General features: G+C 45.3%; 1 protein-coding gene across 2 annotated transcripts in view; it reads right to left on the bottom strand.

Moving 5' to 3' along the window:
- Positions 1–348: 348 nt before the first annotated feature.
- The window catches only part of LOC121274754 (clathrin heavy chain linker domain-containing protein 1-like), a 161,224-nt gene continuing 144,139 nt past the window's right edge, over positions 349–17,433 (bottom strand). The window contains exon 11 of one of the 2 annotated variants that reach the window (XM_041182107.1): positions 349–556. In XM_041182107.1, coding sequence (XP_041038041.1) covers positions 489–556 — 68 coding nt within the window. In that variant the 3' untranslated portion in view covers positions 349–488. Of the gene's footprint in view, positions 557–1,567; positions 1,630–17,433 lie in introns of those variants that run through there. The other variant, XM_041182110.1, reaches the window with a different exon arrangement.

Below are 17,433 nucleotides of genomic sequence, written 5' to 3'. Positions count from 1 at the left end.
AGTTGCTTCATTAACATCCTCAATTGGCTTCCCACCACTGCTGGGTGAGCTGTCATCAGCGCACAAAAGCCACACCTGGGAAGAAAGAGAGGAGGCTGAAACATATTAGCATTCCTGTCTGATGTCATTTTTCTAATTTCTCCTTCACCCTTCCTATCCCTAAACCTGCCTCCAAGGGCCTGGTAAAATCCCCCATTCCTCTGGAATATTCTGCCATCATGTTTTTGTTCTCTGGGCCCTAAGTTTCTTATTCTTTGACTTGTGCTAAATGTAATGTTTGCTACTAAAGGTGAGTTAGCAAAAATGAGAAAAACTTCAGATTTTACATATTCTTTATTGTGCAGTCATTTTAAATAACCACATTTTTACAGCTCAAAGAGAACTGTCAGACAATGTCCTGGACTTATTAATGGATACAAAGTCTCACCAACACTGATTAACCAGATGTTTCATAAAATAAGTTGAACACAGAACAATTTCTCTTTCATTTAAGGCTCCCTCAGTGGACAGATTTGGAACATGAAAAGAGAAAAAAATCTGAGAGAATGCTGATAATCTGAAATATAAAAAGAAAATTCTGGAATTGCACAGAAGATCTATTAGTATTTAAAGCACAAAGAGAGGTTAACATGTTAGACACTTTTTCAGATTCGGCCACTCCCAAAAAGGGTGAACCCTTATTTATAGAAGTGACTCAAATGAAGACAGTACCAATCCCTGCCGAATAAAAGCAGCTCCCAGGAATCACATGTTAACTATATATATCTCTGTTTCAACTAGTGATCTAATGTTATGGACAGCTAATAAAATTCAAATGAGGTTCCAAGCAGTTGATGTCAACCATGAATACATTGACAATTTAAATCACATTTTAATTATTCATTAATGAACACTTTACTTAAGAAATTAAAAGGTTTTTTGTGTTTATTAGCTTTTTGTTGTTTAGTCACCACGTTTTTTCTTTGATAACTACATTTCACCATTCGAAAAATAAGGGTAAATGCAAAACATGTTTCTATTGTTCTATGTAACCATGACTGGAATAGTTAGATGAACTGTTTTTAGCATGATAGGGTCACTGGCAGTCAAAAGGAGGTGCATCATACATACACAAACAACAGGCATAGGGCTTACATTCTGAACAAAACCCATTGTCACAGTGTCTATATTATGCTCAATTTTATTTCCTGTAAGATACGATTTTTCTGTTTTTCACGTTCTTGTTCTGGTTATTTTCAGAATTGTTCATCAGCTGGTAATTATCATAATAAAACTGTGACAAGATCTGTGTTTTGTGAATAATTGCTTTAATTTTCAGTTTCAAAAATGTGGGGCCAAAAACTGCAGCAGTGAGAAATATTCTCCGGAAGGCTTCAAATAAGTTAACAGCCTGTAAAATCCTTAGTAATAACATCATGATATAAGTAGTTTCTTGGTGCAATCACATACTTAGTTCATGGACTGTTAGTGAATGACCTTCCCTCCTTCACCCATCTCCAACACCATCACTTTAATGGATGCCACAACACCCTACAAACATTTTAATTCAGAGTGTGTAGTGCTTAAATGAAAAAATGTTTAAAATTTCTCCAATTTCAGAATGCATATTTCACAATACAATATAGTGTTCTTAACCAGGAAGTGCCATTTAGAATATTTAATTACATTGCAAATCAGGTACAGAAAATAAAATAAAAAGAGGGAAAGAAAAATTAGATTAGGATAGAGATAAAAGTGACAGAAATAAAAGCCAAAAACATTGTTTACATTTTTAAAATCTTCAACTCTCATTAAAATCTGAAGAAATGCAATTCTATATTTGTAGAAGTTAATTTATTTCAGAGGAATAAAATTAGACATAAAATAGACATTGTGAGTGTTATGACACAGCAGTTGGTAAAGCTGAGTTATTTAAAAATCCCAGAGGGAACCTTTAAACAACTGTCATAACCTATAATTTAAGTGATATGTTTGTGATGCAGCTCTAAATTCAGGAATCAGCCCACCAGTTCGCGAGAGGTTTTTCTATCAAACTGCATGAGATATTTAATAATTTACACAAGTTAAATATATACACATGGCTACAAATTACTACTATCATAACTTTTAACAAATTCCCAATAATCTCCACTAAGGCAACAGCAACCCATAGACTTTAAGCAGACACCAGGCAAAGCATTTTCACTGTACAAATTCAAAATGAGGTTCCTTTCACTTTGGTTCCTTTGCAGACACAGTGGTAGGCTTACAGGCTTTGATGTTACTTGCCTCTGCACTGCATACATAAAACTACTATCTGTTATACCTAGCACATGTCATTAAATGTATATTCTCATTGTATCACCAACCCCTTTGAACTCCACCTCTTCTAACAATAAAACCCCTTTCAATTGTACCAATTTTATTAGTAATATAGACATTGCTTGGTCTCTGCTAGCTAGGTGTCAGATTTCACTCCCTTCTTGAATGCTCTATTCAACAAAATGCAAATGCACTCTACCTCGCTTACATCTCAAACTAGTATACATCAAAGCACCCGGACTAGCTGGCTTTAATCCAATTAAGAAACACTCACAAACTAAACCTCTATTTTAAAAGAAAAATAATTTCCAATAATATTATACATTAGTAGCTTCATGACAGTGATAATGCAATTTGTTCAGAGTGGCTGGTTTTTTAATGTTTGTATGTATGAGGCACCTTCTTGTGACTGCCAGTGATTCAATTATGTTAAAAACAATTCGTGTAACTATTCCAGTAGTTACATAGAACAATAGAAACATGTTTTGCATTCAGCCTTATTTTTCAACTGGTGAAATGTAGCTGTTAAAGGAAAAGTACAGTTACTATGTTGGGGAACATAGGGTTTAATGAGAAGGAGGAACTGAAAGAAATCAGTATTAGTAGGGAAATGGTGTTGGTGAAGTGAGTGGGCAAATGCATGGCAGATGCAGTATAATGTGGATAAATGTGAGGTTATCCATTGTGGTAGCAAAAACAGGAAGGCAGATTAATATCTGAATGGCTATAAATTGAGAGAGGGGAATGTGCAACGAGACCTGGGTGTCCTTGTACAGCAGTCTCTGAAGGTAAGCATGCAGGTGCAGCAGGCGGTAATGAAGGCAAAAGGTATGTTGGCCTTCATAGCCAGAGGATTCGAGTACAGGAACAGGGATGTCTTGCTGCAATTGTGCAGGGCCTTGGTGAGACCACACCTGGAATATTGTGTGCAGTTTTGGTCTCCTTATCTGAGGAAGGATGTACTTGCTATGGAGGGAGTGCAGTGAAGGTTTACCCGACTGATTCCTGGGATGGTGGGACTGACATATGAGGAGAGATTGAGTCGATTAGGATTATATTCACTGGAGTTCAGAAGATTGAGGGGGATCTCATAGAAACCTATAAAATTCTAACAGGACTAGACAGGGTAGATGCAGGAAAGATGTTCCCGATGGTGGGGGAGTCCAGAACCAGGGGTCATAGTCTGAGGATATGGGGTAGACCATTTAGGACTGAGATGAGGAGAAATTTCTTCACGCAGAGAGTGGTGAGCCTGTGGAATTCGTTACCACAGAAAGTAGTTGAGACCAAAACATTGTATGTTTTCAAGAAGGAGGTAGATATAGCTTTTGGGGCGAAAGGGATCAAAGGGTGTGGGGAGAAAGCAGGAGCAGGCTATTGAGTTGGATGATCAGCCATGATCAAAATGAATGGCGGACCAGGCTCGAAGGGCTGAATGGCCTACTCCTGCTCCTAGTTTCTATGTTATCAAACAACAAAAAAGCTGATAAACACAAAAAAGCTTTAATTTCTAATGTAAATTGTTCACAAAGCCAGAGAGATTGTTTGGCAGCAATTAAGACCTATCAGGCCATTAAAAAAATACTTACAGTAGAAAAGGCCTAACACCTTCTGGTGAGTTTAGTGGGCATATATCACATAAGCACAGCAACTTCACGCCATTCCATGTATTTGAATGCTGAGTTTCTTGACAAGATACCATTCTCATGCAGCTTCTGAAGGATTGGGCAACTTGGACAGTAACTTCCTGATTTTCCTATTTAAGCGCCCATGTGCAGGTGTTGCAAGTTGCTGTACAATTTACTTACACCTTAACAACAATGAACACTGTTAGCCTCACTGTTAATTGTACAGCAGATTCCCAACAGCATGTGAGCACCAATCATGTGTTGTTTTGTTGTTATATTTCGCTTTTGAGGCTGGTGCCAGGCTATGTTTTTGCTGGGGCAGTGCCAAAAGTACAATGCTCCATTGCTGTCCTGGCTTGTCAAGATTCAATGTTAAGTGAGTTTCTTTAGCACCAGTTGTAGCTGGTCAAGTTCACTTTCATTTACATACTTACTTCTAAAGTTTGCAGTACATGGCACCACTCTTCTATTTTCTACTGTTTGACAAAATTAATCGGCCTGGTGATTTCTACTGTAATCGGACAATAGAAAGTAACTCTGGCAACACATGAATGTGTTTCAGTGCACATGAAGGCATTTTGACTGCCTCTGCCTATAAATTGTGCACGTGAACAGCACCTGTTTGCATTGCTACATAAACATTAGAATTAGAATACTCACTCACATGGATAGACATTATACCTTGGAAATTTGAATTAAAGGTAATATTTACAGTAATCTTTCTACTATGCATGCTGCAGAGCACCACCAGATCCCTATCATTTCTTAATTTATTTTATTAATCCATTAATTGCCATGCTGGGAAGAAAGCATGTGGGACGTGGGACGCGGGCTTAAGAATCAGCATCCCTCGTGCCTTCATCCCCCTCACCCCAATCTCCTCTCAGTGTTCCCTAATGGATCCCTCCCCCCCACTCAGTGTTCCCTGGTAGATTCCATCCAGTCCCCAATCTCCTGCCTGCAACCCCCCCCTCGCTCCCTCCCTCCCAACAACTGTCTCCTCTCCTCTCTCCAATCTCGTATTTACACCAAATCCCAAGTCTCAAGCGTACATCATCCCCCAGTCTCAGGCCTACACAAACGCCCCAGTTTCAGACCTACACGAACTCCCTAGTCCTAGGGCTACATCAACCTCCCCAGTCTCAGGCCTACACCAACCCTCTCCAGTCTCAGGCCTACACCAACCTCCTAGTATCGGGCCTACACCAAAGCCCCCAGTCTCGGTCCTGCACCAATCGACTCCCTCTCCCAGTTTCAGGCCTGGACCATCCCCCCAATCTCAAGCCTACACCAGCATCCCCATTATTAGAGCTACATCACCCTCCCCACTGCCCCCCCCCACTTTACCCCAGCCTCAGGCCTACACCAACCCCCCTAATATCAGATTTACACCAACTCCTCAGACTCGGGACTACACCAACCTCTCCAGTCTCGGACTGACACCAATACTCCAGTCTCAGGGCCACACCAACACCCCAGTCTCAGGGCCACTTCGACACCCCAGTCTCAGGCCTATGCTAACCAGCCAGTCTCGAGTCTACACTAACCCCTCTAGTCTCAGGCCTACACCAAACCCGCAGTCTCGGGCCTACACAAAACCCCCAATCTCGAGCTTACACCAAACTCCCAATCTCGGGCCTACACCAAACCCCCAATCTCAGGTCTACATCAACCTCCCAGTCTCGGGTGTACACAAACCCCTTTAGTATCGGGCCTATGCCATCCCCCCATCTTGGGCCTGCACCAACCTCCCAGTCTCGGGCCTATACCAACCCTCCGGTATCAGTCCTACACCAGCCCTTCCGTCTCGAGCCTTCACCATCGCTTCTGATCCCATGAACTGAGAGCTCTGGGGGTGGAGAGGGGAGAGAAAGAGAGGAGGTAGAGAGAAAGGGGGGAGAAAGATGGGGGACCAAGTTGGGGGGGGTGGTGGGAAAGAAAGAGGGAGTGGAGAGGGTGTAGAAAGATTGGGGTGGAGAGGAGTTTCGGGAGAGAAGGGGGAGAGGAGGTGAAAAGAAGGGGAGAATGGGGGAAAGAGAGGGGTGAGAGATGTAGAGGAGATAGGAGGGGAGAAGAGGGGCAAGAGGGGGGTGGAGAGGGGGAGGTGAGGGGGAAAGGGAGTGAGGAGATGGGGGGAGAAAACTGCTAAACTGCTGTAATCCGGGGTGGATGGTGGTTAGTGAGGGACAGGGGTATGATGCACTAGTTATAGGTTACGAAGAAAAACATTAAATTAGCTTGGTAAAACATATATGTTAAAACAGAATCTGCTTTTTCTAAAGTTAGGTCAGTTTTTGGAAATTTGAAGCTATAGAAATTCAGAAATATGGAGAACAAACTATGATTGTTTTTGGTATTAGAATGCTTAAGGTAATTCATTTTGCTAATCGCAAATGTTTCAGCGCTGGCATTTGATGGCAATTGATGACAACAATGTCAGTTGATCACTACTTGTGATGTCAAATGATGGCTAAATGATTTCTTCTGAGCACAATTGATGTCAAATAGTTGCTAAATTAAAGCTTTTGCATGCAATTGATGTCAGGTGGATGCAGTTGAATGCAAATGATGTCAAATGATGCCAACATCTTATGGCAGCGGGAAACAGGCACCAAGAGGGATTGTTTCTGGGTTCTGGGTTCTGGTCCTGTCCCCAGTGTTGAAGCAGTCACAACCCCAATTTTCACAGGGCAGACTTTTAACTGGCTAAAGTGCAGGTTGAGTGCAAATTAATGGTTGCAGGGGTGAGAACAGAGGCAGGGAATTGAGAACAAAAGTAGGGAGGTTATGCTTCAATTGTATGGGGCATTTGGTAAGACCATATCTGGAGTACAGGGTACAGTATTGATCTTCTTATTTAAGGAAGGATGGAAGCAGTTCAGAGAAGGTTTAATAGACTAATACCTAGAATGGGTGGGTTGTCTTATAAGGAAAGGTTAGACAGGCTAGTCTTGTATCCACTGAAGTTTAGCAGTGTAAGGGTGAATTGATTGAAATATATAAGATCCAGAGGGGTCTTGACAGGGTGAATGTGGAAAGAATGTTTCCTCTTGTCAGGGAATCTAGAACTAGGGATCACCGTTTAACAATAAAGGTTTGTCCATTTAAGACAGAGTTGAGGGGGATTTTTTTCTGTCCTAGGTCATAAGCCTTTGGAACTCTCTTCCTCAAAAGGTGGTGGAAGCAGAATTTTTGAATATTTTTAAGCTAGAGGTATAGGTTCTTGATAAGCAGGGAGGTGAAAGGTTATCAGGGATCGGCAGGAATGTGGAGTTGAGGTTACAATCAGATTAGCCATGATCTTATTGAATGGCAGTGCAGGCTCGAGGGGCCAAGTGGCCTACTCCTGCTCCTACTTCATATGATCATAGGTAACATGGGTCCAATTTATACCCACCACACTGTAGCAAGATGGGCAGGAAATGCAGAGGTCTGGAATCTGGGGCAGGGCAATCGGTTGTTTCGCAGATGTTGACATGGAGGTGCTCCCCAAGGCAGTAAGGGAGAGGAGGAAAGTCCTCTTACCTGGGGGTGGCAAGAGGAGGCCACAATCTCAGACCAAGAAAGCTGGATGAAGGTCGCTGACACAGTGATCACACAGCGTGTGGTCTGTAGAAACTGGGTCCCATCCAGATAGATGCTCAAGGACCTTATTTGCTCTGGCTAAGTTAGTGCAATGCCAAACTCTCAGAACAGGCTTCTATGCATTCAACTTCCAGCAAACACCGCCTGTGGAGCCACAGGTTCTTGCTCCTGAACATGGGATGGATGTGTGCCCAGGGTACTGGCACTCAGAATGGTTCTAGGCCATAGTGTTACTGAGGACCTGACAGTACTGAGACTTGCAGCTTCTTATGCCAGTGAGACACTGGAAGTGGTCATAGAGGCCAGCAGTGCCTAATCTCTCTGTTTTCTCCTTGTAGGAGAAATGGGGATATAATGGCCACGAGAGGGCCCAGCCAACCGGAGGGATTTCATAACTGCACATCATCACTAAAATGGAGGAGGGAATCATGCACATCATCAGGTTGGGTCCTCATGTGCAATTAGATAGGGTGGCACTGGGTGATGAACACATCACTAGTATGCAGGATGAGGCAACAGAGACAGCAGCAGCTCTGGGCAGTCCCCCTTGGAGGATGGAGGACAGCCTCAGCCCTGCTCAGCTCAGAGGCATGGCCTCAGGAGTCACAGGAAAGAAGGCTCTACCTTGACGGGCAACAGCATATGTTCTCACATGTTAGAGTTCCCTGAGGAAATGCGGGGTCATGGACTGAGAATGGAAGAGTCCATCCAGCTCATGTGCATCACCATGGAGCAGAATCATCTGCTCCCGTTGCAATGGGTGTCATGGTGGGCATGAGTGGACAATATGGTGAGAAGGACAAAAATCGATTTCCTGCCATCATGAAACACATTTGCAATCATCTGCTCTGCCTGTCAATGGCGGGCCACAATTCCTGCCACCAGAAGTCGGGAACTTCATTGTAATACATCTGCAGAATCATCTCCCCAACACCATATCTACAATGGGAAAACACGCCGGTGCTGAACACATCTTCACAATGTGATGTGCAAAAGTCAGGACCAGCTTGCTCACACTGCAGGCATCTGAGGATCAGAAGATGCTGGAGCCTGACAGCAATGGGACCCTGGAGGAACGTCTATGGCATGCTGGATGGATTCTGTTGGACATGACTCTATCACAAAGCAGCTCACAGGAGGTGGAAAATCACTGTTGAGGGTCTGCTTTGGGGTTTCAGTGTCTTGGCCAAGGTCTGCTACAGATGATTGTCGAGGGAGTGGAGAGGAAGGTCCAGCTGTGAGTGGGAGAGGGAGGTGTACCAGGGTTGGGGGATGGGTGTGAGAGGAAGGTCTAGATTTGACTGGGAGAGGAAGGTGTGTCAGAGGGGGTGAAGTTGGGAGGGGAAAGGTTTCGGGGCAGTGAGGTTGGGTGGGGGAACAAAAGTTTCGAGGGGGTGAGGTTGGGGGGAAGGAATGAATGTGTCAGGGAGTTGAGGTTAAGAGGAGATGAGAGTACAGGGGAGAAGGGGATAACGGGGAGAATATGGCAACTGGGGGAGTAGGTGTAAGGGAAGAGGAAGGTGTAAGAGAAGGAGTTCGGAGGGGGGAAAGAATCCAGGGGGAGGAAGGAGTCCAGGGAGAGGAAGGAGTCCAGAGGAGGGAAGGAGTAATGGTGGAGGAAGAAGTAAGGAAGAGGGAAGGAATAAGGCGGGGAAAGGAGTCCAAGGGGGGAAGGAGTCCAAGGGGGGAAGGAGTCCAGGGAGGAAGGAGTTCCAAGGGGGGAGAGAGATCAAGGGGGGAAGGAGTTCTGAGGGAGGGAGGAGTAAGGGGGGTTGAATGTCCAGGTGAACTTGCAAAAGAGGAGTCTAAGGAGTTGATGACAGCCTTCTGGGGAGCGAACTGAGGGTGGGCGTGGTAGGAGGAAATGATGAGAATGAGAGGGCAGAGTGAGCTGGTAGTGTGAAAGGGTGAGGGTGCATTAGTATCAGTAGAAAGGATGGCGAGGATGATTTCTGGGGACTCAGAGGCAAACACGGACACTGGGGATGGGAAGGAAGAGGTCAGGGAGGCTAATGTGGATGGGAATGGGGGTTTTTGGGAAGGTAGGGAACATAAACGTTCACATGGACATCCCGAAAGAAAAGGTTTGTGGCTAGTAAGTATGACAGTGAGGAGGTTGAAGGTGATGCCGGGGGTGGGGTGGGGGGTGTTGACAGTGATGGGGGTAAGGAAATAGGTAACTTGGGGGAGGGAAGGGACAGGGAAGCTAAAAAAGAATGTTAAACACACCATGCTTGCAAATCCAAAAGTGAAAGGAGACTCTCGGTGGGTGGGTACAGGTGCTGCATGGACGTGTGATCAGTGAGTGGGTGGAGATGCAGGTCAGCTCAGATGGAAAACTGAACGAGAACCCCAGCAGGCAGCATTGAAAATGCTCAGGACATTGAGATGAGTGTGACTGAGGAAGGCTCCGCGTGCATAGGAGAATGTTTGTACGGGGTTCCAAATGGCCCTGCCGCACACACACTTCTCCCTCCAGAATCAGGCCAGCTGCGTGCAACTGAACTGAGTGTGGTTGTGGTGGTGGGGGGTGGGGGGAGTGCAGGGGGGATTCACAAAGCCTGTAAATGAAGCTGACAGAAACCATTACACGTCATTCAGTGAAAGTGAATATATTTTCAGATTATAAAGTGACAAAATGTGTTCACCTGTGCAACCAACTGTGATCAGAAATCCTTAACTTTTCTAGGCCTACCAATTCTTCTAGGTGCTGCCCTGATATCCACAGTAGGGATGGAGACAGCCTATGCAATGATTGATCCTGTTGCCTCTGATGACTTCGGTGTGGGTTCTCTGGAGAGCCAAGGCTTTGAGAGCCCAGCTTATTTTGGCTGTCCTACTGTAGGCCAGAGCACCTTCTGCGGTGGCAGAGGACAAGGTTGAGGGGATCCGAAGCATGGGGATTCAGAGGGAGTGGACAGCTTCTGAGATTCCTGAGTAGATGACACATGGGTGACCAGCTGCCGCTCCTCCACCCTTCGGGTACCTGAGGGCCCTGGCCTGGCTCCTTGTGGGGAAGGAACACCTGGAGGGACATCAAAGTGCCCTGTTTCCCACTTGCTTTGCCATTTCAGGAACCCACCCATGGCTACCGCAATGGAGTGCAGATCTGCACACAACTCCGCGATCTGCTGGATCAGGTTCTCCATGGCATCCAGCAACCTTCCCATGAAGACCTCCATACAAGCACATGTGGGCACCACTTCATCAGCGAGCAGGCGGATGCACTCCTCTGTCTTGCGAGGGCTTCCAACAGCTCTGTGTGATGTTCCCCTCCCTTCTGCTGACTCCCCAGGATGAGTTGGAAGGTTGAATCAAGAGGCTTATCATTTGACTCGGACCTCACAGATACCCCTTCCCTACAGTCCTCCAAGTGCCAGGGAGCTTGGCTGAACCTGTCTCCTCCTGCTCCAGACACGTGTCCGTGCAGTGACCACCAGATTGTGAAACCGAACCTGTTCTAGATCTAGGTCCCACCTAGGTGTGTATCTCTGCGCTGGTGGAGGGTGTGGGTAAGCGCTGTGATGGGTCTTCCAGCTGTTTATTTCCAGCTCTTCAATGGAGGAGGTGTCCTCTTGGCTGGATGTGAGGACCTGGATGGAACAGTGGGATTGGCTGGCTGAGGGTGTTGGTCACTTGGCAGAGCTCCCTGTGAACCAAAGTAGAGATAATTAAAGCATGGCAGCAGAGTAAAAAGCAGGAGAGAGAGCACTCACAGTTGTGTTGAGAAAGGGATGCTGTGGTGCAGGATCCTCACATGGGCATTCGCCGCTGACCTCACCATCGCCGCAGGCACAGACCACATCCTCACCAGTCAGTGCGATGGCACGCTTCTCAAAGTGAGTGAGGGGCCTAATGTGGGCCATTTCACCCCTGGCCCAGGACCTCTCCCTACTGCTTTGAGCCAGCTTCTCCATAAAAACAGATGGCGAGAGTGTGAACGGCACACATGGCACTGCATGGAATGTTTGTGTGGTGAGTGGAGACATGGATGGGATGCGGACGCGAACTCCAGAGGATATGAGCCTGTTGGAGATGTGTGGGTGTGTGTGAGATTTAGTGGTGTTGTCCTTTGAGGTGTGAGAACCCTGTGGATGTGTGATGGGTTTGTGAATGTGTGAGTTGAGAGTGATGAGAAGAGTGACTTACCCTGGTGGAACGGAGGAGATCGTTCATCCTCTTGCAGAACTGGGTGGCTGGCCTCTTTTGTTGGGCGTTGGTGCTAACCACCGCTACCACCGCCTCCCATGCTGGGTTGGTGACCTTGCTTGCTGGCCTTCACCCAGAGTGGGGATAGAGGGCATCATGCTGGGCCTCTACATGTTCAAAAGGCGCTCAAGGGACTTTTCACTGAATTGGAGGACTGCAGTGTTTTTGCCTTTCGAGGCCATGTCTTCTGTGCAGCAATCCTGGGCTGGAAGAGCTGAGAGATATGCGCATGGCTGTGTGAGGAAGTGGCGAGATGATGGCGTGGCGGGTGAATGAGACCCTATCCGCCATCGAAACAGCGTGTTTCCCGGGAATGCATAATTAATGAGGCAGGATTGGGACCATACAGTGTGAAAAGCTAATATTACGGCCGGCAGGTAAAATGTTCTTTCTCCTGCTCACTACCACAGTTAGTGCAAATCTGGGATGATTCCGCCCCATATCTCGGCTTTGAGGGCAAGATCTCCCCCTTAAAGAGAAAAGGCAACCTCTTGGTGGGCTATATACAGCAGAACTTGTAGTGCATGAAGAAAAGTTGCTGGCGCCATCCCAGTATGCCTGCCAGCAATGTTATTTTCATCTCCTGCCTGTCTCTATTTCTGCACCTGGTGGGACCTCAAAATTCAGCCCCTTGTCTTGGGGCCTGGAACCTGTCATGCTCAAGTTGGCTTCTCAAAATCTGTTTCCGTTGATGTTCCAAAGCTTCATCCTCCCTATCTTTGAAATGTCCTTCAGCCCTCTAACCCTCTGAAAAATCTGCATTCCTCCAAAATGACCTATTGTTCATCTCCAAGTTCTGTTGCCCAACCATCGCTCTTCTTAACACATTCCTTAAAACTTACCACTTTGGCCAGGCATTTATAATGTCACCTGTCCTTATCCCAATATCTCTTTATGTAGGTCAGTGTCAAATTTTGTCTGATGTCATTCCTGTAAAATGCCTTGGGATATTTTACTACATTAAAGAATGTACATAAATGCAATTGTTGGATGTTAAAATAATTGTAACAGATTAAAAAAAAATGTTGAATATATTTTGCTGCATTTAATTCCTAATATTAATTGATTTTTCTGGTCTTCATTTTGTATTTTTTCCTGTCAATATTTTGCTTCAATCTACATGGTTGTTGTTTGCATTTATTTCCCAGTATTCATTGTATTAGGATGGCTATTCCTTTACGGATTCCAAACACACATGATCATGTTGGGGGAGAAGTATTCATTCAGGGACAAGTGCAATGATACAGGAGACATTTCCCCTAAAACACCTTCAGACATAACACACCATAGTTTTTTTTTTTGTATGGTTTTTTTAATTGTGCTAAGTAATTATGTTAATACATTTCTTTCGCTTTTAACACAAAACACATGCATGCCTGTTACAAGGCCACTCAACTCTAAGCAAATGTGAGGCCTTACATTGTGTATTCTTTGACTTCTTATTTACTTTGAAATATCACTACTTAAAGTGTTACATTCAACACAGCCAGAAACAGAATCCGCCTAGCATGCTGAGAACGCCTGATGCATTGCACAGCCAGTGTCCAGCTCCCAGCTGACTTTTCTGCTTGAAGGCTTTTTAAAATATCAATGTTGCTGAAGGATATGCGATAAGCAAGGGCTGCAAGTGATAAAAGAGTGCCTTGGGAACATGATTTAAATGAGCCTTTTTTAAAGCTATGCGAATGTCCTTTGGTATTTAGACAAAGTTTTTACTTTAATATACTGTACCATTGATAAATAAGCCCACTAAATCATTGAAAGTTATATATATTTAGTTAGTTTTTATTGTTTGCACAAACCATAAACTTACCAGAATGCTTACATTATGTGGCTAATTAACAATTAGTGATAGCCAAAAGCCAAAAGCATGAATTCACCAGTTCACAAACAAATCAAGCCTTTTCATAATTATCTGGAAAAACTCAGCAGGTCTGGCAGCATCAGTGGAGAAGAAAAGAGTTGACGTTTTGAGTCCTCATGCCTTTCCACAGAACTGAGCGAATATAAGGAGGGGTGAAATATAAGCTGGTTTAAGGTGGGGGGGTGGGGGAAGAGAAGTTGGGGGGGGGGATTTGGTGTGGTTGTAGGGACAAGCAAGCAGTGATAGGAGCAAAACAAAAACAGAATTACCTGGAAAAACTCAGCAGGTCTGGCAGCATCGGCGGAGAAGAAAAGAGTTGACGTTTCGAGTCCTCATGACCCTTCGACAGAACTCGATAGGAGCAGATCATCAAAAGATGTCACAGACAAAAGAACAAAAGAACACAGAGGTGTTGAAGGTAGTGATATTATCTAAATGAATGTGCTAATTAAGAATGGATGGTAGGGCACTCAAGGTACAGCTCTAGTGGGGGTGGGGTGGAAAGACTGGCAGGGCATAAAAGATATCCATTACAAGCCTACCGACTCCCACAGCTACCTCGACTACAGCTCCTCACACCCCGCTTCCTGTAAGGACTCCATCCCATTCTCTCAGTTCCTTCGCCTCCGTCGCATCTGTTCTAATGATGCTACCATCAAAAACAGTTCCTCTGACATGTCCTCCTTTTTCCTTAACCGAGGTTTTTCACCCACGGTCGTTGACAGGGCCTTCAACCATGTCCGGCCCATCTCCCGCGCATCCACCCTCACGCCTTCTCCTCCCTCCCAGAAACATGATAGGGTCCCCCTTGTCCTCACTTATCAGCCCACCAGCCTCCGCATTCAAAGGATCATCCTCTGCCATTTCCGCCAACTCCAGCATGATGCCACCACCAAACACATCTTCCCTTCACACCCCCTGGCGGCATTCCATAGGGATCGTTCCCTCCGGGACACCCTGGTCCACTCCTCCATCACCCTCTACTCCTCAACCCCCACCTATGGCACCTCCCCATGCCGATGCAAAAGATGCAACACCTGCCCCTTCACTTCCTCTCTCCTCACCGTCCAAGGGCCCAAACACTCCTTTCAAGTGAAGCAGCATTTCACTTGCATTTCCCCCAACTTAGTCTACTGCATTCATTGCTCCCAATGTGGTCTCCTCTACATTGGAGAGACCAAACGTAAACTGGACGACCGCTTTGCAGAACACCTGCGGTCCGTCCGCAAGAATGACCCAAACCTCCCTGTCGCTTGCCATTTTAACACTCCACCCTGCTCTCTTGCCCACATGTCTGTCCTTGGCCTGCTGCATTGTTCCAGTGAAGCCCAACACAAACTGGAGGAACAGCACCTCATCTTCCGACTAGGCACTTTACAGCCTTCTGGACTGAATATTGAATTCAACAACTTTAGATCTTGAACTCCCTTCTCCATCCCCACCCCCTTTATGTTTCTTCCCCCTTCCTTTTGTTTTTTCCAATAATTTATATAGATTTTTCTTTTCCCACCTATTTCCATTATTTTTAAATCTTTTATGCCTCGCTAGTCTTTCCACCCCACCCCCACTAGAGCTGTACCTTGAGTGCCCTACCATCCATTCTTAATTAGCACATTCATTTAGATAATATCACTACCTTCAACACCTCTGTGTTCTTTTGTCTGTGACATCTTTTGATTATCTGCTCCTATCACTGCTTGCTTGTCCCTACGACAACACCAACTCCCCCCACAACTTCTCTTCACCACCCCCACCCCCTCCCCCCCACACCCCCCACCTTAAACCAGCTTATATTTCACCCCTCTCCTTATATTCGCTCAGTTCTGTGGAAGGGTCATGAGGACTCGAAACGTCAACTCTTTTCTTCTCCACCGATGCTGCCAGACCTGCTGAGATTTTCCAGGTAATTCTGTTTTTGTTTTTGATTTCCAGCATCCGCAGTTTTTTGTTTTTATCTTTTCATAATTATGTTCACTTAAATCTTTTGTTTACATACAATTGCTATTCTTTCCAGCATGGTAATTTTATACCAATTCTGAAATTTTCACAAATAAGACTTCAGTTGTACATGGAGAGGTAGTTTATTGCCCTTTTTGTAAATGCCACTCAAAGCCTCACTTTAAAACAGCTGCCCTACATACAAAGTCCACTTAGTGTTGATTTTTCTCTCCTACGTTTTAAGTTGTGAATGGTTGATCATGTTCATAATCAGTTCAACACTGATTGCTAATAATGCACCACAATCTGTGTACATTAGCGCCACTGACATTGATGCATGGATGTCATGACAGGCCAAAGATGATCTAGTTTCATTTGATGGAATTCTAATTTCTGAAGGCTGAAAGTTGTTATCCTTTATGTTTATGCAATAATCTGGTCTCAGGATTCCAACCACTATGTTTGGATTTGGTGGAATTCAATCTATTTGCACTGATTAAAAATATCTGTGGTGTACTGAGGATATCTGCTCTTGATTGTTAACCAGTGATCACTACTTAGATAAAAACAAAAAACTGTGGATGCTGGAAATCCAAAACAAAAACAGAATTACCTGGAAAAACTCAGCGGGTCTGGCAGCATCAGCGGAGAAGAAAAGAGTTGACGTTTCGAGTCCTCATGACCCTTCAACAGAACTAGGTGAATCTAAGGAGAGGGGTGAAATATAAGCAGGTTTAAGGTATGTGTGTGTGTGTGTGGAGGGGTGGGGCGGTATTGGGTCGGGGGGAGAGAAGTGGAGTGGGGTGGTGTGGTTGTAGGGACAAGCAAGCAGTGATAGGAGCAGATAATCAAAAGATGTCACAGACAAAAGAACAAAAGAACACAGAGGTGTTGAAGTTGGTGATATTATCTAAATGAATGTGCTAATTAAGAATGGATGGTAGGGCACACAAGGTATAGCTCTAGTGGGGGTGGGGGGGAGCATAAAAGATTTAAAAATATTTAATAATAATGGAAATAGGTGGGAAAAGAAAAATCTATATAAATTATTGGAAAAAACAAAAGGAAGGGGGAAGAAACAGAAAGGGGGTGGAGATGGAGGAGGGAGTTCAAGATCTAAAGTTGTTGAAAACAATATTCAGTCCAGAAGGCTGTAAGGTGCCTGGTCGGAAGATGAGGTGCTGTTCCTCCAGTTTGCGTTGGGCTTCACTGGAACAATGCAGCAAGCCAAGGACGGACATGTGGGCAAGAGAGCAGGATGAAGTGTTAAAATGGCAAGCGACAGAGAGGTTTAGGTCATTCTTGCGGACAGACCGCAGGTGTTCTGCAAAGCGGTCGCCCAGTTTACGTTTGGTCTCTCCAATGTAGAGGAGACCACATTGGGAGCAACGAATACAGTAGACTAAGTTGGGGGAAATGCAAGTGAAATGCTGCTTCACTTGAAAGGAGTGTTTGGGCCCTTGGACGGTGAGGAGAGAGGAACTGAAGGAGCAGGTGTTACATCTTTTGCGTGGGCATGGGGAGGTGCCATAGGTGGGGGTTGAGGAGTAGGGCATGATGGAGGAGTGGACCAGGGTGTCCCGGAGGGATCAATCCCTACGGAATGCCGACAGGGTGGGTGAAGGGAAGATGTGTTGGTGGTGGCATCATGCTGGAGTTGGCGGAAATGGCGGAGAATGATCCTTTGAATGAGGAGGCTGGTGGGGTGATAAGTGAGGACAAGGGGGACCCTATCATGTTTCTGGGAGGGAGGAGAAGGCGTGAGGGCGGATGCACGGAAGATGGGCCAGACACGGTTGAGGGCCCTGTCAACGACCATGGGTGGAAAACCTCGGTTAAGGAAGAAGGAGGACATGTCAGAGGAATTGTTTTTGAAGGTAGCATCATCGGAACAGATGCGACGGAGGC

This window comes from Carcharodon carcharias, chromosome 2 (assembly GCF_017639515.1).
Source record: "Carcharodon carcharias isolate sCarCar2 chromosome 2, sCarCar2.pri, whole genome shotgun sequence".
In the NCBI taxonomy this organism is placed as follows: Eukaryota; Metazoa; Chordata; class Chondrichthyes; order Lamniformes; family Lamnidae; genus Carcharodon; species Carcharodon carcharias.
This window is presented reverse-complemented; position numbering and strand designations above follow the sequence as displayed.